The sequence below is a fragment of the Prinia subflava genome, chromosome 12 (assembly GCF_021018805.1).
Source record: "Prinia subflava isolate CZ2003 ecotype Zambia chromosome 12, Cam_Psub_1.2, whole genome shotgun sequence".
Classification (NCBI taxonomy): Eukaryota; Metazoa; Chordata; class Aves; order Passeriformes; family Cisticolidae; genus Prinia; species Prinia subflava.
In genome coordinates this window covers 19,770,890-19,793,856 of record NC_086258.1, presented here as the reverse complement: position 1 = coordinate 19,793,856, position 22,967 = coordinate 19,770,890, and the positions used below count along the sequence as shown (strand labels likewise).

The window sequence follows — 22,967 nt, the reverse complement described above, 5'->3', positions numbered from 1 at the left end:
GACCAGAGACTGTTCAGGCATGCTTCTTTCTTTTGGCACGAAGATAAAATAGCTAAAGGCCACAGATTTTTCATCCTCTGTCTATTGAGTATCTTTGGGATTTTTTGTGTCCATTCTGGAGTATCTTAAAGAGCATTTTTCCAATGGTAGGCTCCCAGCAACTCCTACCTAATAACTCTTGTCTCTTGAGGAATGACACACTCAACCTGGCTTTCCACATTCATTGTGGGAAAGAGGGAAGGAAACAACCCTCTAAAATCACTGTCGATTTCTGCACAAGGTGAAAACAGAGAGGCCTTTTCCTTTAGCAATGCCTCCTGACCATTCACTGCTGCAGCCTAGAGCTGACTTTTCTACAAAATAAATGGGCACAGCACCTCCTTCTAACAGAAATCCTGCACCTCCACATGCATGGACTCATTCACTCATCACCTTCACAACCAGAAACAGCCAGCCTGGGGTAGAGCTGTGCCAGGGCTTTTCCAGCTGGGGAACAGCTCAAGCCAGCTGCTGGACACAGATGGAAAGACCCATGATTATGTTTCATAGGCTGCTGGAAGAAGAAAATCTTCCACAAGTTCTCAGTCAAGATCTTATTTAATGACAACATAATTAATTACGTGCTTAAGATGTCTCACTGGCCACAGGCCTTCACCTGCTACCAGGCAAGGCCAGGAAGGGTAAGTAAATTGGTCCTGGGGTATTTGGGAATTCTGTACATTCCAATTTATTCAAAGCCACTCTGAGGGCAGCACCTCAGCCCAGCCTTCATGGGAACACATTGTTCACAGCATCAGCTAGCTAAAAGATTCTGGTAGAACTCTCCATCCCAAGGGAGATGAAAAAGAAGCAGCAGTAAGAACCTGAATTAAAAACGTAAGGATCAGGAGTTTTCATGGACATCCTCTGGCAATTCTGCACTCACTGCTCTGTCATACTCTTCATGGTGGAGAAAGATCACTCAAGTGCCCCAGCTGTGTCACAGCACAAACATGAAACACCCAAGATGATGCAACAGCCCTTCTGAACCACGTTGTGTCCCAGCACACTGCACGTGTGCACACCGCCTTCAGCGATGCCTCTCTTCAGTGGGCCAAAGAACCTCTTCTTCTAACCCCTCGTTTTTGTTCCCCTCACACCTGGACCTTCCCTGCACACCAGTGTCTGGCCTTACCCCACTCGAGGGCTCCCCATCACTCAAGGCTGCAGGTGGGTTTCCCTCTGGTGACAGCTGGGAAGCCTCAGGCTCCAGGGAACGCATGGTCCCATCCTCTGATACCTGGGACTTCTCTGTGAGCTTGTCAATCCCTGTGTTCAAAAGAGGAAAAGCTCAGAAACACAAGTTAATTAAACATGTTTAAAAGCACAGGGCTCTTCTCTGCCTCACTATGCACAGACCTGTGTCTCTACTGATATTGGAAAAGCTCTTCTTTCAACAGGAGAAGCAAGGTTTAGCTTTGATTTCACAACCCCAAAGGAGTTTTTCTCTACGAAAATGCTCCCTGAGGAGCAGGAACACAGGTTCACATGGATAGAGTTAACCTGAGGCAACAGGTCAAGATTTGGACAAACGGTCGTGTGGACTGAGAGGACAGAAACTCAAGGCCGTTTGTTTGTGAGCAGCTTGGGCCAACTGATCTGAAACTCAGACTGAAAGGCAGTTTAGTTATTCACAAATGTAAACTCTTAATCTCTCCACACCCAGTGAAAGGGTGAGTCCACACCGTATCTCAGAGAGAAAACAAACTTCTCTCCTGTCCCAAAGGTAAACTAAAGCTCACCTGGAGTAGCCACCAGACTGGTCTTCAGCGTCCCTGGTTCAGCAGGGGCAGCAGGACGTGACCCTTCCATGGAGACCCCATCCTGGGAGTTGGTGCGGGAAATGGGTTCGGGGGTTTTCTTCTTGCGCTGCAGCCCCTTCTGGATGGACTGCGAGTCCGTGGGCAGGTTGGCCAGCTGGTGAAAGACATTTCGCTTGCGGATAACAGCATAGACCAAATTGGAGTTCCCTGGGAATCACAGCAACAAAACCAACAGAGAAGTAAGGCTCAAAGAGCTCTGCCAAGCCAGCACAGCTCGCTGGGTACACAAAGCCTGACTGCTCCCACCCACAAAGGCAGTGGCATGGGGAAGAACGCGCAGAGCTCAATATCCTCTTATCTGTTACAAAGGAGTACAGAAAATTCAGTGAAATCCTTCCTAGGCTAGAAAGCTGAGAAGAAATGGCTTGGTGAGGGATACTCAAACAGCTGAGAAGAAAAATGACAGTTTAAACCACTTATTAGCATCTATTTTGGAAGAAAAGGTTACTAGCCAAGGTTCAACATTTTTCCTTCTTCAAAAGAACTCACAAAACAAATCAGGGTATTTAATTTGAGGAGACACAGGTTTGAAATAGCAAAGCCAAAAGGCCAGAATTCTTACTGCCTGCAAGATGGCACAGAACAGAATGAAACCATCCTCTAATATAAAACACAAATTACACCCACAGATTATATCCATGGTTTTGGATTTGGGAATTGCCACACGCAAGATTCCCATTAAGAAAGAATGGCCATTCTTGATTTGCAAGTTCAAAGCAAAACACTAAAATTTGACCACATTTAGGGACCTTACTTTATTGTTCATTAGGTAAAAGACTGTAATGCTATTAAGAGGGAAAGTTATTTCCTGGAAAGTAGCAAATATCAGAACTTTCTTTGGATGAGGTGGTTTGGTCTTCAGCCCCCAGAGATCTGCCAAAGCAGAAGTGAGAGACACTTGAAAGTTGTTTTGTCCCATCACCTGCACTGCTGAGCAACATGAGCTGTTTCACAGCAACATCCAGCCAGTCACAACTTATGTGTTACACACTCACTTCATGTTTCTTCTCCTTTCTGTGTATCTCACCTTCTGCAAGAGGGCTGAGGTTATGCTGTTAATTAGATGCCACCTCATTTTGCTCTAACCAAATGTGCCTGGGCCAGGACTCGGTACTGATTATCTACTAAGCCAGCTTCTCAGTCCTATATAGCTGATTTCTACACTTCTTACCTCCTCTCATCTCCTTGGACTTTCTCTGAACTTCCATCTGACATTCTCTTGGACTAAACTAGTGCAAACCCACTAAATAAAGCAGTCTATTACCATCAAACTGGTACTGAATGATGTTGTTGAAAACTTCCAGCAAGAAGAAAACAAGATGATGGTTCTGGACAGCAGAGAACAGGAACCAGGTGGTGGAAAAAGCCTCCAAGAGATGCAGTAACTTGTTAGCAGCCACCATGGAGAGAGACTTCAGGTATGGAGACACTGTGGAAGGCAAATAAATGAAAACTAGAAAAAGAACCAAGGTGTATTTATTCTCAAAAATACACCACTGAAAATGTTGCTTTTATGACCTTCCCACCCTTGCACTTCTGAGAAAGCCTCACGGAATAGCTGAGCCAAACAGTTCCACAGAAACTTTTCCAAATACAAAGCAAATGAAACAGAGATATTGCCTAGTAAAAGGAAGCATTGCTGCTTTTAGAGGGTTTTGCTTAGTCTTACACTAGTCACAGCATCTCTGCTGTGCCTCCTGAAAAGTTTCACAACTGTAGCCACGTGGACACTCACTAAGTCCAAGGGAAGCACCGCCACCGTGAGGAGGTGGCACTTCCTGCTGGAGAGGGACACTACTGCTAATGACCCTCACCAGGCCTGCTGGCAAATGTCCTGCTGCCACCCCAGGGGAGCTCCAGGACTCTGCTGTCCCTCCCTCTGCCCTGTCTGACCATGCAGGCAGCTCTTATCTGCACTGGCCTCTCCAGTACAGGCTGGAAGGGATGAGTTTCCAGCAGCAGGCACTGGCCAGTGTTAGGGAACACAGGTAGGGGCACAGGGAGAGGGGATTGAGAGCATGGCCAGTGTTGGGGAATCAGGTAGGGGCACAGTGAGAGGGGATTGAGAGCACTGTGGGCTGTGGTTTCCCCGCACGCAGTGCTCACCGTTCACAACGATGGTGAGCAGGCAGTCGAAGAGGGGCTGCAGCCGCTGGTGCCCACTGGTGATGATCTTGTGAAAGACCTGTGGAAGGAAGGAGCTCTTGAGCAAGGCAGAATCTTACTGGAAGCACCCTCTCAACCAAAACCAGTGCCACCCCCACACTAATCGCTTCCTGACACCATTCCTTCCTAGGCAGGGCCCTGCACACTCCACAATTACACAGGTGGGGAAGGCTGCTCTCACTGCAGACTCGCACTCCAGGAGTACAAGCTTTCATTTACAAGGCATCCCTTGGGAATGTGATTAGGGCCCTATAACACTGCAAACAGAAACTGGCTGAGCTGTTCCACAACATTCAGGTAGCCTGGGACAAAACTAAGCCACCAGGAAGTGAGAGACACCTTCACCTCCAATAGACTTTGACTCTGAACCCTTATGATAGCTGCTTGAAATGCCACAGAACTAATCATTTTACATTTGATTTTAGTGCAAACTTCTAACTCAAATGTTTGTTCTATTTTTAACTATATCCTCAGACAGGGAAAGATTGAAGTGCCTTGTAACCAGTTCAGACATTTGCAATCCTGGCCTTCCCACCTTTAGCTGGCATGTCTGTAGAGAAGTCCCAAACATAATTAAAACTAAGAGATGATCTGAGATTAATGGAATGCAAGAGCAAAACAGTGTCAAGAGCATTTATAGTGGGCAGGTTTCTTCCTACTCCTTTTAATAGGGATCTCCTCTTGGAGATTTATCAGAAGCTGCTGAGAGATTCTTCTCTGGCAAACGAGAACATGAAAGAAGGGAAGCACCTGAGGCTCGTATTACAGAGCTGCTCACAGTCAGTGTTGTGGGCAGACTGAAAGGTCAATGAAACTTGCAGCAACCCAAAAGTGTAGAGCTGAGCTTGCTATCACTGCTGTACACACTGACAGATGGGCTCCACACACCTCTGGTTGCCTGGGACAGAGCCATATCTCCTGCCTTCCCCACCAACAATCAAGTCTAGTACAGGGCATGCACCCACCCCTCATGACAGCAGTGCAGCACCATGTGAAGTCCTGTTCTTTGGATTACATCATGCAGATGGAACTGCACCTCATGCAAATGCATCCTGCCAGACACATCACCTCAGGTCAACAGGGTGCATCCCACACACTTCCTAGCTGTTCAGTGGGCTTCCAGTCTAGGGAGGGCGAGTATATTGAAGGAGGACAAATATTTGTGGAGCTAGGAGAGTCCAAGAAGTGCTGGAGCTGTACTCACTATGATGAGCAGATCTGCATGTGTCCCTGTGAAGACAGGGATGTCCATAGGCACTCGTACAGAATACGGCTTGTTCAGTCGCACCCCGAAGTTGCGCTCCCCACTGAGGAGCAGCAGGATAAAGACCCCAATGTGCATCAAGCCCACTCGTGCTGCAAGGAGAGAAAACAACAACAGAAAAACATGTCATGGGGAGGCCAGTGGAATTCTGTGAGGGGCAGTCAGGAGAGAGGAGAAACACTGTGGGACTGATAAAAAACTGCACAGACTAAACCGTCCTGATAAGGGACAGCCCAAACAGTGCTCCCTCCCTTTTCAGTACCAGTCCTTCCCAAGCACATCTGTGTTAAGTCTTATCAGTGCTAAGTCTTGGAAGCTTTTCTTCATTATATTCTTAATGCAAACCCATCATTATAGTAGGGAAGATCTGACTATTTCTCTCCACTACACAATAATGGAGTTATGCCTGATTTATTCCCATGGCAAGAGCAGATTACTCATTTTTCCCTCTTCACTGGATCAGGGACACAATTTTCAACACAAGGACTCAAAATGTTAACACATACTAAGGAAGGATCTTCCTTGCCTATATTGCAGGATAGATCATGTCCTGCTTCTAGCCTCTTACAAACATTAAAACCCAATTAATTGGACAACTCCATTACATGTCTGTAGAAGGTCTGGAACATGCACTCAAGATGTTGTCAAGTGATAGGGAGGAAGCATCTCAAAAACATTGTATTTTGGTTTTGTATATTTATATTTATAGATTTATGCAACTGTCAAGCACAGATCGTTCCAAATATTGAAAATAACCAACTTACACTGGTCTGCTCTGGCATCATTGAGAAAATACAAGATTGGGACAAGAATGTCCAGAACATCGCTGCTCTTCAGCACAAAGAAGAGGAATTTCTGAAAGAAAGGGGAAGACTTCAGACAATCACAAGCATATACCCTGCACCATCCACAGGACTTGGGACAGGCAGTCTCAAGTTAATCAATCTCTCAAGAATATCAGAAAGGCTGGTGTATGCAGTACCTCATCAACTCCAGTGTTATTTGTAGAGTTATTATAATATCTACTGCAGAACCCACATCCAGCACAGACCTTCAGGAGCTGCAGCCCCTCTCCCAGGCTGTCCCCACAGCCACACCCCCAGCCCCTGCATCAGTGGGGCTGATGACCACAGCACCCCAGAGCCACTGTCAACTCCCCACCACAGCCCTTCTCTAGGGCCTGGTACAGCCAAAGCCACGGCAGCCAAGCTGGGGTGAAGCTCAGCAAGAAGCAGATCTACACCTTGTTGAAGTCACAGAGTTTCCAGAAGAGGACAAGTAGTTCCTGATGGAATTGTATCTTCTTGGCAGAGTTTGGCAGGTAGGTCTGGACCAGTGGGTTTGATAACAAGCGGGCCACTCCTTTCAGGATGAACTGGAAATCCTGCCAACAGATCAGGAAACTGTGGTGGGCCCAGGGCTAATGCAATCAGCATGAAATCAGACAGGGCACAGTGCAGGATGGGAATGTTACCTCCTCCCGGTGTATCCTTGAGAGGTAATTCACAAACAGATTGTCTGGTCCAGGAGGCTGCATTCAAAGAAAAGAAGGGAAATGCTTACTGACAACAAGGTGTATTCAGGAAGTTGAAGTATAACCACCAAGATCTCTCACTTCAGCTTTCTGCTCTGAATGTTCCAGCTTGAAATGCAATGACACAGAGCACTGCATGGAATGGTAAAGTCAGGGACTTTTCACTTACATGCTCTTGATTCAAGTCAGTGACCAAAACCTAGTATTTTGGCCATGTAAAGGTCTTAAGTGACTACAGGACTGAAGCAGGACTGGAACAGAGAAAGTAGACTGAAAGGGGAGTAGCAGTGCTGGGTCCTACAGCTCAACATTCAACACAAGCTGGTGTGAGAGAGTTCAGAAGAGCAGCAAACACAGATTCCAGTATCACTCACATCCACATCATCCATGGCTGTGCCAGTGGTTGTGCCATCCACAGTGGGACTCGAGCTGGTGGAGCTGTCATAGTCCAAGGTGACGATCAGCACCTGGGCCGCCTCCTCCACCAGCGGCTCGCGGTAGTCAGAGAACAGCAGGTGATTGTAAGGAATGCCGTAACCCACGGGGTCATAGGCACAGACCACGTTCAGGAGTGAGGTGAAGAGTGGCAGGGCATGTCTGAGGAGGAGAAAATGCTCTCAGAAGGCAGCAGCAAGAAATAAAAGGCACCGCCTTGGAGAGGGACAGGCATATCTCTCCCCAAGAATCTGGGGCCATGAAAAAACACAATCGTTTTCTCCAACCATGACTGAGCAGCCCAGACACCAGAGCACACAGTCCAGCTCCCAGCTGGGCTCCTGGACTACAGCTGAGAGGGGAGGGGAGGTGAAAAAGGCCACGTGGGCTCCCAGAGGAATCTTGTACAAAAATCTTGTGAATACGGGAGAGGACCTCTAAGCCCCTAGCCTCTGGAAAGATGAAACTGTATCTCTTCAGCCTCCGGGCGGGTTTGTACTCCCCTAAGGTTGAGTGAGTGTCACCTGAGGAGCTGGAAGTCCCAGAGGTACAATGTCACTAGAGGGCGGCATTCATCCGCCACCAACACCACATCCCCTTCCCAAGGGAACAGGGTCTACAGCAGGGAACGGACCTGCCATTTCCCACAGGGCAGGGACCAATCCTGCTGCAAACTCCAGTGGGCACCGTGCTCAGACTCTCCTTTTGCTGCTGAGGAACACTTCTCACTAACCAGAAATACTAATGGGGTGTACATGAGACAGGGGCAAAGTAAAAGAACAGCCCCTGGATGTTGGAGGTAACAAGCCCGATGGTTCCCCAAAATACTCCATGGAACAGATTTGAAGGTATTTCTCCCCCTGGCACCCAGGCCCCCACCCTCTACCCTCACCTGTTCTCCGTAGAGCAGAAAAACTGTACCCAGGGGTTGGTGTTGCTGCTGTCTGAGGAGGGAGGCAGGTACATGGCCTCAGAGAAACAGGTCAGCAGCAGCTTCAGCAGCTCTGTCCTGGAAGGAGAAGTAAAGGCCTGTAGCCATTCAGGAGCAGGGACTGGGCATAGGAGGCACAATCACCACAACAACACGTAAGGAAGGCTCAGTCCCATCTAGAAAGTCCTTCCGAGAGAGAGCTAAGCCCATTTCACTTCCTAAGCAATACTGCTGTCACTGGCACAAAGCTCAGCAGAATTGCTGCCTTACACAAAAGAAATCCAGTACAGAGCTCCTTGGTGTTTCCAGAACAGCAGTGTTTACCCAGTTCCTGCTGCAGACAGTCCAACTCCCATTTTATATTACAAAAAGCTATTCAAAAGGTCAGCTGGGTTTTTTTCTGTGCTGCCAGTCGTGTTATCTCAGAAAGGAGCAAGCAGAAAGCTCCCTGGGAATCATGGATACTCGAGGAGGCAAAGAGAGCTCATCTCCCCAGATCTCCCTCTCCTGAGCCCGGTTTCTTTCCATTCTGCCTTAGCAGAAGCTCTTACCTATTCAAGTCATGGATGTAGTTGGGCTGTGGAGAATGAGCAAAGCCCACTCCTGCCTCCCAGATGTACTCACAGCTGTCAATGGAGTGGATATCTTCTGCTGTGTCCTGCGGGAGAAATAAGAGGTTGAATCACAGAAGGCAGGAGCCAGAACTGGCAGCAATGGTGGTATATCCAAGGCAGTTCAGCCCCTCTCCCTAGGAAATAACAGCAGAGAAGCATCCAGACAGCTGAACTGTACAGAAGCTCCCCCCCAGGACTAAAAAAACACATGCTGATGTCTTCAAAGAGCTCAGCCTTTGCAAGCAAGGGACAAAACACAGAGATACAAGTACTGTGCATGATGGAGGGAGCCCATATTTCCAGCCATAATTTTAGGGCTCACTTCAGTGGGAATGTGGGTCAGTCCTGTGTCTCCTTTGCCCATTCTCTCCCAGTTCTTCCTCTTTCCTCAGTGGTACTTCAGCCAGCATCCACCATGACCTGTATCTCTGGGGCCACATGCTGCTCTGCCATGAACACAAGGAGGGGGCACCCATCTCTCTGCTCTTAAGCTACAGTCAGACCAAGCCCAGAGAGGCACAGTCAGCTCAGCAAAGACTACAGAGGCTGCAGGCAGCAGATGGGCAGCCAGCAACAAGGAACATAAATCATTCACAATCTCAGTGTCTAATTCCAGTTGCCCAGAACCCTGAAAAACCAGTCTGGCTGCTGCCAAGGGAAAAATCACAGGTGCAAGTGGTGGGGGGAGGCTCTCCCAGGAAAACCCATTGTCACCCTGACTTGTGCAATCCACTCCAGGTGCCAGCACTAGACAGCAACTCCATCTGTTTCAGCACCACTTCCTCACAGCACATGGGTAGCTCTGATCCAGCCTTCCTTAAGCCCCAGGTGACAGATTTCAACTCTTTCTACTACTCAGAAACCCCAACCAACCAATTCAGTACTCAGATTAGTCAAAGAACTTTGTAGGGATCAAACACACCATGGTTTAGCATGCTCATTTTTAGTTTGTGTCAGATCTATCCCAAAAAGGAGCACTGTTTTTTTGTTTATAGACTGAACCTACAGAAAACACAGGAGTCACTGGCAGGGAGAAAGAAGGTGGGAGATGCACCACAATCTGTTCTCTGTTCTTAGCACACCTAGTAGGAGATCCCTTCCTCGGGAAATTCCTCTGAAGTACTGACAGTCATCATAAGGACCAGAACATACTTAAATGTCTTTGCTGCCACGATACAAAGAGGGAGAAGAGGTGGAAAGACACATCAGAGGCCATCTACTCATTCAGATCACAGCACACACGAGCAGACAAACAGCTGCTTCCTGCCCCGGACAGCACCAAACTGCCAGAGAAAGGACAAGGTGCCAAAGGTCTCTGCTCTGCTGGCAACAACAGAAGAGCAATTGTTTGCCAGCACAACCACCTTTTCCTGAGGGGTGAGCTGTAGTGGGGGGTAATTGCCAGCCACTCCATTTGACACTCAGCCCCAGAACATCTGCTGTAGAAGGCACAAACACCATACCATGAACCCAAAATGATGATCAATATTACTCACTGAGGGCTCAAGCTCAGCAAACCCATATTTTCCTCCCTGCAGGCTTGCAGAAAGCTGCTGGGGTTTCCCAGGCCCCCCCCAACCATGCAGCTAATCTGCCTCTATGCAGATAATCCTGTGATTCAACTTTCAACTCACCACTGTGCTCCTGCGGTGGCTCTGCACAGTGAAGTCGGGACAGAAGAGCAGATCTGTGACAGCCAGGAGCAACGACTCGGCCAGGGGCCGGGCATTTTCATCATCATCGCCCTGAAGCGACAAACAGAAGAGCAGTTCAGGGTGAGCCAAGAGCACACAGTAACACCAGTATGCCACAGCACAAGAAGATACACTCCCCAAAAACACACAGGGAGGCAAGACATTCCCACTTTGTTCCTTTTGTTCCCTCCAGGAACTGGAGGGAACAAAAGGAACAAAGGAACAAAAATCCAGACAATACAGGAAATAAATTTCCCTCTGGATGGTGATGACTAAACAGGAACAAGTTCTTTAATGAGAGCAAACTAAGTAGACAAAGGCTTGGAGATGTGAGGGAAAAAGAAGAGTAGCACTAGGTACACCTTACCACATGGCTTGGCTTCTTGAAGACAAAAGGGAAGGGAAGCATTGACAGAGAAGAGAGTTTTACATCCATGAAGGAGGGTGATTTGGATGGTGCACAGAGACAGCAACAGGGAGAAGCCAACCAGCAGCAATAAGGTGTAAAATCCCTCAAAGTTCTTTCTTCATGGGCTGCCCAGAACTGGAGGTGACAGAACAGGGTGAGGCTGTGTGCATTAGGCAAGCAGCTCCCCAGCCTGCCACAGCAGAGCGAGCACGACAGCAGAGAGGCCTGTGCCATCTCCAGCACTCAAAGAAATCTTTCCAAGCACGCATGGCTACTCCTCTGCAGCCGTTGCCACGGGAAACCTTGCCAGATCCTGCCTGTCAAAGAGCATCCTGCTTGGGAGGCCGTCCCACCACACACCGGTGCTGGAGGGAAAGGCAGAGAGCAGGAATGGCAGGAGCTTATCTCCCTCAGCCAGGCCTCTGTCAGCCCGAGCACAACACACAGCTCTTCAATCACAGCAGGCAGCTCTGGAGATAATGGTCTGTGTGGCTCTGAATCTGCCTCGGTGACAGCAGGGAGGATACCACAAACAGAGCCTGGATGTAAGAACAGGCACAGACAGGATGGATGGAGCCAGCAAAGATGATTTGGCTTGTGCTCACAGTCAGGGGCACAAGAGGTGAAATGACAGCCATTAGGGTCCAAGGGATTTCTTTTTCACGAGTGATTTTTGCTTTGAGTATCTCGATTGTCAGAAAAAATGTCCCTGCAGGTTGTGTCCACAATGGTGACACACAACAAACCAGTAGATCTCAACACAATACCAACTCCCAGAGAGGAGGGAGGAGCCATGGCTCCAGGGAGCTCTGCCATCCATCACCCCATCATAAAGCAGGTGAAGGATGATCACAGAGGTATTTACTAAGAATCCAGGCATACCATCATCTTCAGCTCCCAGACAGAAATCAGCCACCAGACAGCAAAGCTGTTGCCCAAGATTATATGTGATCCTAGTTTCCCTAACATCTCAGGACTGCATTTGTTATCCCAGCCTCAGATTAAATGCATTTGGTTGAATAACTGAGAACACTGAACCACAACAGGAGGGTTCCCCAACACAGTATGCATGGACTGGGCTAGATCACCTGGGGGTGACCCCACCACTCTGAGGCTGAGAAACTCTCTTCTAGGTGCTAAACAAAGTGAAAAAACAGGAGTAACAGCAGCCTGGCTGGATCACAGCACCAGGCACCCCTGCATGTTCCTTCCCAAAACAAGTTCCTCCATTGTGAAGCCTATCCAGCACTCCCTGGCCCCTGCAGGGATGAAAGGATGGACAACCACCACCCTCCCAATCACACAAATCACAAAGCAACACTAGCAAAGAATTCCCTTTTCACCATCCAGAATTTCCTTTTGACATGCCCTCAGAAAAAGCAGATTAGAGGTGACGGGCAGAGACAGCAAGAGGTACCAACCACTGCCAACCCTTCACAACTGTCTCCAAAGACACTGCACAGCACCTAGACCCAGGAGAACCACACTCTTCAGTACAGTCACACTGACCTGCAGATCACAAACTCATAGGGGAGGGCTCTCTATGCACAGAGCAGCTGCTGAGGGAGCAAGCAGGCTCCCTCATATACTCAACATACTCCTGGTATAACTCAGCCGTGCTCTCAGTGCTGCTATTCCTCCTATTTGCAGGAGATCCCAAAGCACTTCCACTCCATTCCTCTGAGAGATGCAAAAGGGCACTATTGTGCTTACTCTCCAGACACAGAAATGTGGGGAGGCTGAGATACTCCCCAGGGTTATGCATGTCACTGACAGAGCCAGAAACAGAACCACTCTTTAACTGCTCTTGCTCAGTTGTGGGCTTCATCTCCCAGGTTAGGCCCCCAGCTAAAACCGTATCACTCAGCTCATAAGCAGGGTATCGAGACATGATGCCAAGAGCCTCTCTGGCACTGCTCACTTTAAATGTGACATTGTAAAATTAGTGCAAACAACACCTTGCTACATTTTGATTTGAAACTTGAATCAACTGTAATTAATGTAACAAGGACATTTCAAAGAAAGTCATGCAGCCTTCAGTACAGCTCTCATATTCATTAAGTTATACCTCCAGTTGTACTGGTGAAGCCCTTCCTCACATATCAGTGCTCTCCTACAGCTATACACACAAGTGAGACATTCAGAAGATCCAGCAAAAATCAAAAGAAGGGAAAGAATTTAGAAAGCGACACCTAATTTCTAACCACTTGGAAATAACTGGAATAAAACTGCCCCCAAATACACGTAGTGTCTCCTCACTGCAGGCCCCCCATCACCCTCCAGAAAGAAGAATAAGTGACAAGAGACAGACCCCTCCTCGGCCTGCCCCAGGGACAGTTGACCAGAAGAAACCTCTCCAGTCTGGGTCCTCGAAGATGTAAGGCAGGATACGGGTGAGGAGTCGACAGCAGTTCAAGACAATCTGTCTCTCCTTCTCCGTGTGGCAGCCACTCTCTGCTCCCTGCACCAGCTTCTCCACAGCCTGAAGGAAACAAAACCAAGGAAGGCAGCATTAGCCTGGGCACAAGTTAGCAAGAGCTCAGCAGGTCTGTCCTGCTAGTGATACTCTCACACAGACTTATAAGCAGTTCTTGGGAGCCCATTTTCTCTCAGTTTAAAGGCTGTTTGAAACTCTGTTAAAAAACGGGGTTAATGATTTTAAACAGACCTTCTTGAATTTCTGCTGTTCCAGCAAGAGACCTCAAATGCCAGGGCTGATCCATGCAGCACATGTGTGGTGCCATGTGAGACAGACAGCCGAGGCACCAGAAGGCTCCTTCCAGCACTGCTCCATGACACCACGCTCTGAGAAGGGCAGGTGAGATTAATCACTGCAGCAAGGACCCGAGATCCAGGCAGGAAGGACCTGGCAGCAGCACTGAGCTGCACCGTGTGAGGTGCTGGCAGGGGATGATCACACAGAAACAGTCTGACAGCTCTGTCTGTGTGATTACAGCAGGGACCTCTCCTGACTCAGGAGGTGGGAGCTAAGCTGCTGCCTGTGTTAGGCACAGGGATACAACCTCCAGCAGCATCTGCCAAGGGCCTGCAGAAGAGGGTGGTGGCCCAGGTTTCCCCACTGCCCCTGTGAACAGGAGTGCTGCTCTGGAAAGAGCCTCTGGGCTGAGACACTGCAGCCTCCAGTGGCTGCTGCAACTGCCAGTGGAGGGTCACTGGGATTTTCAGAATAGATGTGGGTCTCACCAGGCAGCAACCACAGCCACAGGAGGCAGTGACAGGAGGTTTTACCCACAGATAGAAAAAAGCAGTCTCTTCCCTCCACGGCTGCACCCACTTGCTCTCACTCTCTAATCCCAAGGGGAAACAGAGGGGAAATGAAAGCCAAAACATTTAACGAGGATTCACTTTGCTGCTTTTCAATTCATGAGGTCATGTGCCCCTGCTTATTTTTATGGCAGACTGCCTGGGTCACTGACTCTGCCAGCCTGCGTCACTGCATTAATGGGTATTAAGTGCTGTTTGTCCCAGCCTGCCACACACTAACTTAGCTGAACAATTTTTTCAGGCACACTTATGACTGTACAGCCTGAATCTCCAACCATGACTGTAAATGACATTTCTCCACAAACACACAGCATTGCTAAGTCCAGTGGCACATTGCACATGGCACAGGTCAGGGCCCTCAGTCTGGCAAAAGCACTGCTGGAGCCTTGTGGGCTCCTATGACACTGATATCCCCAGATCTACAGCTCATGGATAAACAGTCCTGCAGTCACAAGGCCTCCCAACACACCTGTTTCCAGCAGGGAGAAGAGACCATATTTTAGTCTTGGTTTTGGAAGAAAGAAGACACAGAGTCAAAGGGGTTACAGATCTCCTAAGTCCTTCTCTACTCCCAAATTGCTCATTGCCAGAAGCCAATACCAGGGAAAAACAATGCAGTTTTCTTCATGTTCATATTTTTTCCCAAGTATCCACTACATGCATCTGTCTACAATTCCCAGTCAGAGGTAGCTTCACTATGACTCAGTATGTTTCATTCACATATTGTAGAGGAGGAAAGAAAAACAGGATGGCAGCAACTATTTAATACTGGAAAAATGCCATTTCAAATATTTCAACTACAAATTCAAGGCTACTCTTGGCATGGCTCAGATCAGGAGCATTGTTAACACCTGCACTTTCCCAGGCAGGGTAAATCTCAGGCTGTTGTTCATCAGCTTGACAATCTGCCAGACCTGGCAGGGTAGGAAATGCTGTTCACTGTCCCTGTGCTCCATACAAGGATGTTACAACACCAGAAGCAGCATCAGGAATGTTCTGTTATCAAGCAGAAGAAAGAAAAGTCTTAAGATCTTCCTCAAACTTTATCCAGGCATTTGAGCAGTGACAGTCTGCACATCCCTCTGGGATCTCTCAGCTTGAAGCCAGACTGGTGCATGGCGAGGTACAATTACGTGCAGACAAGGAATGGGATGCTTCAGCCTCACCACAAATACGCAGCCCTGCTACAAAGTCCCCTGAGAAAGAAGCAGTTTACAGAGCAGGCAAGACCCAAGAGGACAGAGTGGAACACAGGAAGGAGACAGGAGGAACAAAGCTCCAAACTGATCAGACACCAGCTACAGTCTGTGCTAACCTATGAGAGGGTTGAGAATTACCCTCAACAGGAGACAGGGACAAGCAAGCACGTTGTGTGGTACAAGGTACCTGTTATTCCTTGGAAACCACAGTGCTGCTGTCCAGGGACAGCCCTGCCTGCACAGCTCCAAGGAATAAAACAACACCAAACTTACCTTGTAACACAAAGTTGCCAAATTGGAAGGAGATTCTTCTCTCACTGCTCGGATCTCTGCAGCTGGTACAAGGGCAAAGACATCCTGCACTGACGTGGCTGTGTCTGCCCAGAACTGGTCCCAAAAGGCATCATCTGTGGCCTCCACAGGCTGTGGAGAGACAAATGTGTTTACAGATGCAGAACTACCACTCTGTAAGATCCAATCATCAGCAATTATGCCTGGCTTGGGGATGGGATGAGGCATGAAGAGGTTCAATAAAACATAGTAGCACTGGTTTTATATGTCAACCTCTGTTTCCAGGGCTTTGGATGATTTATCTCCCAAAATGAACATTCCTTCAGACATACAGGACTCTTCATGTTTGTCTGCAACTGCTGCAAGTAAGCCAAGATCTTCACCACTGCACATGGGCCAGGCTGTCCTTGTGCACTCTGCCACCTTCAGAGCAAGCCAAGGAAGCCCTGAGTGTGCACTGGAATTACTTCTGTTGCAGCCAAACCTCGAGGAAGCAATCAGGGACATGTCACTAGGGCACTAACAAACCCACAGAACTGACAGACCCACCTCAAAGCACTTACAGATAAAATACAATTGATCTTTTGGAATCAAATATTTATAGAGAACTGGACTCAGTGCAGCCAGTCGCTGCCAAGGCTTTGTTCTTAAAAAGCACTAAGTGTGCTATTCAAAGAGGAGATGGAAGAAGGAGACCAAAGAAAACAATCCATTCAAATCTGTGGTCTCAGAAGCTCAGCCCCCAGCCCAGCCCTGGGAACACATCTCTTTCCACTACATTTTCTGCTAATACTTGCCAAGAGAAAGGCACTGCCCAAACATAGCTGGGAGTGCTCATCCCACCCTGGTGTCCAGCTACAAGGGTGGGATAAATACATGCCTGTTTATGGCAAGCAGTATCAAAGAGCTGGATCCATAACTGCAAGCAGAAAAGGAAAATGTGAGCTTTCCCACGAGTTTCAACCAGCCATTGTGTGGGCACACTTGACAGGTCACAAGAATTGCTCACCTGAGCACCCCCCGAGCTTGGCTTGGGGTGAGGAGGAGCCTCCCGCCAGCACCAGCTCCAAAGCAAACAGCAGTGCTCACCTTAGTGATTTATAATCAGCACCATTGGGTGGGTCTTGCACGTCAGATATGAAAGGGGCAAAAATATGAATGTGTGTTTAATTCACCCACTCAATTCCTGCCCACTTCCAGATCTGCTGCAGAAGGCAGAAAATTTGCCCAGCTCTATGCTGTGTCTAAATGCAGCTCAGATGCCACTCGTGGCAGAATGGGTCATTCACAAAGTTCTGCATTGCCCTGTTCACTGTCACCTCCCAAACCAACAGTCCCAGGCCACGGGCATGTGATGTGTCACCACCACCAAAGGCCGAAAAGTGAGAGGGGCCAGCTACCCCAGACTGGTACAGCAGGTTACTGCCCTGCAGCTCTTTGCCTTAATGCTTCAGTGCTGCTGGTCCTAGTCCTTCCAGTCATGCAATGAACCAGCCAAAGCAACTCCCCAGTCTTTAAAAACAAAACCAGAAAAAACCCCATGTGTGCTCAGAGATTGTAAAAAACTCAGTCCTAGTGTTGAAAACCTAATTTTATCACCTGGACACTAAAGCAAGATCCCACCAAACCTATTCCCAAGGGAACAGCAACTTTTCCCAAATGGTTCAAGATCACAGCTACTCAGAGGAGATCTGTAGGAACAATCCAACCCAATACTCACAGTCTAACTTTCAGCTGAGCATGTGAAGGATCTGAGCCCTTTGTAAACTGGACATGAAACACTTAAATAGAAGGAAAGCTATTTTGCACATCTCACCTCTAATTGCACTCCTCAAAATGAGCCAAGTACTTGGAAATCTGATCTACGTAATGCATGAAATACCCTACAAATCCTACATCCCATTTCAAACCACACACCACAACCTCATGTAGAATTGCCACATGTACATCCTGGCTGCCTGCCACAGCCACTCCCACTGACAACAGCAAGCAGAAATTGCTGCTAATTGGGCATCATGCATAAATAATGCTTTCACTCTCCTCTAGAGGGGAAGCAGAAAACCATTTCCCTCCAGTAGACACAGATCCCTTTACCTCCCACTAGCCTGAGGCCTCTTCAGAGGTTGAACACAGGCACTGTTTTACAGATGGCAGCACAACATGGACTGAGGAACTCTGACTGCAGTCCCTTGGAGTAGGGAATCACAAGGGTGATTCCCTGAGCTGCAGCCTTGCAGTAGAGCAGCATTCATTTCTCAGCTGCCATCTTGGCAGCCAGGTTACACTAAAACACAGGTACCTTGCATTTTTAATAGCTGCAGCAAGTCAGCTCTTCATCAACAGATGGTATCCCATGCACAATGCAGGGACATGGATTCAGTACTGAGTCACTCATGGATTCAGTACTCACATCCCCACTGCCTCCCTGTTTTAATTACCAGCCTGGCATCATGAAGCTACTCAATCCACATAATATTCATCTCCTTGATAGAACACTACTGGCTGTTTTTAAGCTGATTGTATTCTGCATGCAGCATCTCTGGGGATCTAAATATCCATTTCCTCAGCTGAGCTCACCCAACAGACTGCATGCAGCTCCACAGAGGAGAGAAATACAGAGACCTAGATCAGCCTTGTTCACCAGCCAGGAATACCTTCATTTGGAAATGTCAAGATTTAGGTACAAGTGTTGGTACAGCACACGCTGCAGTCACAAATCCCAGAGCACCCCTAGCCATGACAGTGCCTCAGCCAGAGAGCTCACGAGGAGCTGAATCCTCAGCAAAGGTAAGAAAGCCTAATGATCCTCCAGCACAGTGCAGACAACAGCTTTGCACCAGCACAGCAATGAGAGTAAGAACTGAGGGATCAGTAGCTATACTCTACTCTGGAAACACAACTTGCACATCTGGAGAGAAAAGGAACTTCCTGACCCACACACATCTGATGGCAGAGGCTGCTGAAGGTACAGAGCTGACTGGCAGAGAGAGGCTGATGCCCAAACCAAGCTCCACACCAAGGGGTTAAGTAACCGTAGAGCAGAGTGTTGCTGAGGACACAGTGGGCAGATCCAAGCTGATGTGACAGAGCGGACAAGGAGGGACACTTTTGCCTCCAGTAAAGACCTCCCACCTGTACGCTGGCCAAACAAAGGTAAAACCAGTCATTCTGGACACCTCCACTTTGTTTTCTACTAGTTGTAAATGTCGTATTTCAGGTTCCTTGAAGCACACCACACACACACCAGGATTTAAGGAAAGGAAGACACTGTTTGCAAGCCTCATGCCAGTTACTGTGCAGAGAATCACAGCCTGAGCAGGCAATCCCCAGACAAACAGGATACCTCACAGGAAACAGGAAAACAGAGAAGGCCTGACCATGTCCTAAAAACAGGAAAAGCTCCTAAGGCACAGTCTCCCCTATTTGTTACTGTCCTCAGCCTGACACCAGCACCACCTTCACTTTCTCTTTTAGACACAGTTCCTCACAAACTCTGGCTGTGTGTGTGTGTGTGTGTGTGTTTGTACCTCCTCCCAACCAAGAGCTCTCTGCACTTTCAATTTAATCAAATGTCCATTCCTAACAATTCCTCCAACAGGCCCCCACTGGAGGGCTGTCCTAAAACTAACTCTAAGGCTGCTGCAGACCATCAGCAGAGAACCAAGGGACAAGCAGCCACTGGCTTTGCTCAGTGTGTTCTCTTTTTGCTTCTTGCCAACATGCCAGCTAAGCATCCCATCAGCCAAGGCAGCAATCCCTTGGAGCACGGGCTCTCCTTTTTCTGGGGCTCAACAGCAGAGCAAGTCCCTCGTCCCTGCCCTGTACTGCACAAGCTCAGGTGATCAGTCACAGCAGTTGCTCCTTTCACCCCAAAAGTGGCAGAATTGTGGTGTGTAATGACCATGCAGCACCTGATTGAGCTTTAGATCAGGTAACCCTGCAGGGCCAGGGATTAGTCTGAGCCAATTCACACATCTTTGTACTACCTGTTTGTGAGCCACTGTGCAAAAGGAGAGCCTGAGGACAGACTTATTCAAAGTACAAATAACTAGTAAGATTTTATCCCTCCTGCCAAGGACAGCACCTCTACACAGGCTTCAGAGCAATAATAATTTTCTTCTATAGGATCTTTGCAGTCAGCAGTGCAGAATCAATGACAGACTTTAAGTCTACCACCAGTTCTCTGCTCTCACAGCAAAGCAAACTGGAAAATGGGATTTGTAGAAGTCCAGCAGGGAAAGCCCAGGACAAAAGTCATCTGTGTGAAGTGTTAGTTACAGCTTTACTTTGATCAACTTGAGACTCTTGGACAGCTGAATCAAGCTCGAACACTGTAAGAAATGGTCTGCCAGGGACCAACCTTTCTCCAAGGACAAGATGTGCTTTTAGCAGACTCACGCTAACAGCCCATTGTACTCCTGGATTTCCACACCAGGGAAAAGGAAAGGACTGGGGTTTGTCCCTTATGTTTGATTCTTCCTGACTCTTTAAAAGCAGAGGCTTTTAAAGAGTTTTAATAGTTCCCATTAAAATCTAACAAACTGGTAGACAAGATCAAAATTTATCTTCCAGCTGGTTGGTGGCAGGAACCCCAGCTGACTGGGAAAAGAAAAGGTGGTTCCCCAGCAGTTAAAGCTCCCAGACCAGTTCCCTGCAGTTGACCAGCCCTGATAAACTGTCATACCCACAAGCCATGTTTCCCTTTATCTGTTAAATAGGCTGCACTTTTATGGGCACTTTGGGAGGGCTCACACGCTCTCTGTTATGAAGCACATCTGTTTTATTATCAAAGGGATGGGCCCTACCAGTATAATGTGTGCAAGGTAATGTAATATATACATATCATATAAAATCCTAAAGACCATTTCTCCATGTGTGACTATAAATATACGTCTGTGGCATAAGTTAATTTCTTCCTTCTGGTAATACTGCCCTTTTTAATCACTCAAATAATTCTGAAGTGATTTTTCTTTTTTAATACTCTTACACCTTTAGAGTTTCTCTTTGACAGTTAAAAAATCAATTAAGTCAATTCCATTTGCGTCCAGACTTGGTTCCACTTTCAAGTTCTGGGCTCCACGTGTGCTGTAAGCATTCATGTGTTATGTTCCCTACAGATTTATTTAGTTTTTTTTAAATACTCCCATGGGAACACTCGTTTTTTAATTAAGAAAAGCCTGGAGATTATAAAAACTTATTTTTAAGAAAAAATTAACTTCTGTGCCAACTCTAACCTTCACCAATGAGTGAACACTGACTGCTGCTCAACCAGTTCTTCCCACCTGAGCCTTAGGAACACCTCACAGTGCATTCTGAGCTCAGAGTTCCAATAGCTTGGAAGGATTTGGCCCTGTGTGCTATTGCAGCCTGGTTTTGGATCCAGGATCTCATGGACCAGGAGGTTTTGCTGCTGCTAAGAGATCAGAAGGCTCCAGGAGAGCCCAGTCACGCGTTCCGCACAAGCAAACAGTGGTGCCCTTCTACAGAATGTAAATATGGGAGCGCCAACACCCCACCCTTTTCCACATGCAGTCAGTCTCACTTAGACCACAGGCATGTAAAATGAATCCAGCCAAGAGTGAAGCTTTTGCTCCTTTTTATTCTGGGCCCCAGTGAACCTTCTTCCCTTACACAGGTCGATAAACCAGGGGAGGGGAGCGCTCTCGCTGGGCTGCTGATCCAAAGGATTGCCTTATACAGGATTTTCTTTGTGAACAGCAGACCAGGCAGAGCCCTATAAGCCTGATTTACCACCCCCCAATCTCACTTTATAAGTACATTTCCCCATGAAGGAAGGACAGCCCAAAGCTAAGGATACTCTGAACTATTTGGCACACAGAAGAGTCTTTGGAAGAATCCCTTAAAACATTAATTCCCCCACTTCTCTCTTTACCTACATTCACAACTAGTGGTTTTTAAGAATATATTCATAAAAACCATTCTTTAGCAAAGCAGATAAATGTGATACTGGTTTAGAAAGTATAAACATGTTTTTTCCAGGCTCTTCCATAGCCTTACCCATCTATAATTCAATTTCCAGTGGTAGCCTCTGTCTCTTGGGTTTTCACAGATTTTCTCCTACCACCCCTTACCCCTTTGCATCCATACCCTTTTCTTGTGAATTCATTCCCCATTATTAACTTTCTGCCATCACCCCTCGTTTTCTCAGCAGCTGTTATTGCCTTACTTCTAAAGGTCAATAACAGCTGTTCTCCATTGTTGCTCAGAAGAACCCAAGATGTGACTTCTCAATACAGCAAAATCCTTCTGCTCCTTAGACAGAAGGACAGGCTACTAATTTTTCTGCCAGTGTGCTACTGCTACTGGGCACTCCACTTAAAACAAAAATTAAGCAAGCTCCCAGGACAGGCACAACATATGTTAGACCTCTAGGCAGGGACTCTCCCTTCACACAGCCCTGACTTTCACTTAACCCCTTCTCCTCCTCAGCCTGCAGAAATAAAGCATTATTTCATAGATCACAGATGGAAACCTCTGCTGCAAACAGCACAGCTGCCCAAAAGCCCTTCCCATCAGCTATTACTTAAAAACAGGGCAAGGTTCTCCACCAATTATGCACAGGGATGGGGGAGAGGATACAGAAAAAGGAGTAGCGGCAACCGTGTGATGTAAACCCGCAAGCTGAATACATTAGGAGCTGTGGACATCCCTTATGACAGCAGCGTCTGCTCTGTTATCACGACACGCTGTTCAGCAAGGCACAAGATGTCACCAGAGGCGGTGACAGGGCCCGGCCAGGTCTGACCGCTGCTCCGGGGCCCGGCCGGAGCCCCTCCACAGACGGCGGACACGGTGATGGGCAGAGCCTGCCCTGAGCCCCACCGGCCTTCGGGCACGGCCTCGCTGGCAGAGCCCGGCCAGGGCCGGCCGTGACGGCAGCCCCGGCCCCGCGGGTCCCCAGAGCCCCAGCCCCGGTCCCACATGCGGGGACCCGCTCGGGGACCGCCACACGAGCGCCGGGGGTGTCTCGGGCAGGGCCGGGTGCGAGCGGCCCCTCAGGGCGGCGGTTCCCGAAATGGCGCGGCCCCCATCGCCCCCCGCCCGAGATGGCGGCCCTCACCTGCGTCTTGGTGGTGAGCTGGATCACCGCCTTCCTGAAGTTGAGCTTGGAGTCGGCGCTGCCCATGGTGCGGCCCGGCTGCGGGCAGGGCCGGGCAGGGCTGTCCCCTCACGCCGCCGCTCCTCGGGCCGCCGCTGACGCCATCCCCGTCCCCGCGCCGGCGGCTCCCGCCGCCTCCCTCCCTCCTCCTGTCAAAGTGGGG

General features: G+C 48.4%; 1 protein-coding gene across 1 annotated transcript in view; it reads right to left on the bottom strand.

Moving 5' to 3' along the window:
• HID1 (HID1 domain containing) overlaps positions 1 to 22,967 on the bottom strand; it is a 26,919-nt gene extending 3,952 nt beyond the window's left edge. The window contains exons 1-15 of the mRNA XM_063410058.1: positions 22,766 to 22,967; positions 15,667 to 15,816; positions 13,221 to 13,391; positions 10,441 to 10,551; positions 8,744 to 8,850; positions 8,154 to 8,270; positions 7,201 to 7,423; positions 6,767 to 6,823; positions 6,536 to 6,676; positions 6,057 to 6,147; positions 5,233 to 5,384; positions 3,969 to 4,047; positions 3,127 to 3,291; positions 1,782 to 2,009; positions 1,175 to 1,308 (exon numbers count right to left, since the gene is read on the bottom strand). Coding sequence (XP_063266128.1) covers positions 1,175 to 1,308; positions 1,782 to 2,009; positions 3,127 to 3,291; positions 3,969 to 4,047; positions 5,233 to 5,384; positions 6,057 to 6,147; positions 6,536 to 6,676; positions 6,767 to 6,823; positions 7,201 to 7,423; positions 8,154 to 8,270; positions 8,744 to 8,850; positions 10,441 to 10,551; positions 13,221 to 13,391; positions 15,667 to 15,816; positions 22,766 to 22,831 — 1,992 coding nt within the window. The 5' untranslated portion in view covers positions 22,832 to 22,967. The remainder of the gene's footprint in view (positions 1 to 1,174; positions 1,309 to 1,781; positions 2,010 to 3,126; positions 3,292 to 3,968; positions 4,048 to 5,232; positions 5,385 to 6,056; positions 6,148 to 6,535; positions 6,677 to 6,766; positions 6,824 to 7,200; positions 7,424 to 8,153; positions 8,271 to 8,743; positions 8,851 to 10,440; positions 10,552 to 13,220; positions 13,392 to 15,666; positions 15,817 to 22,765) is intronic.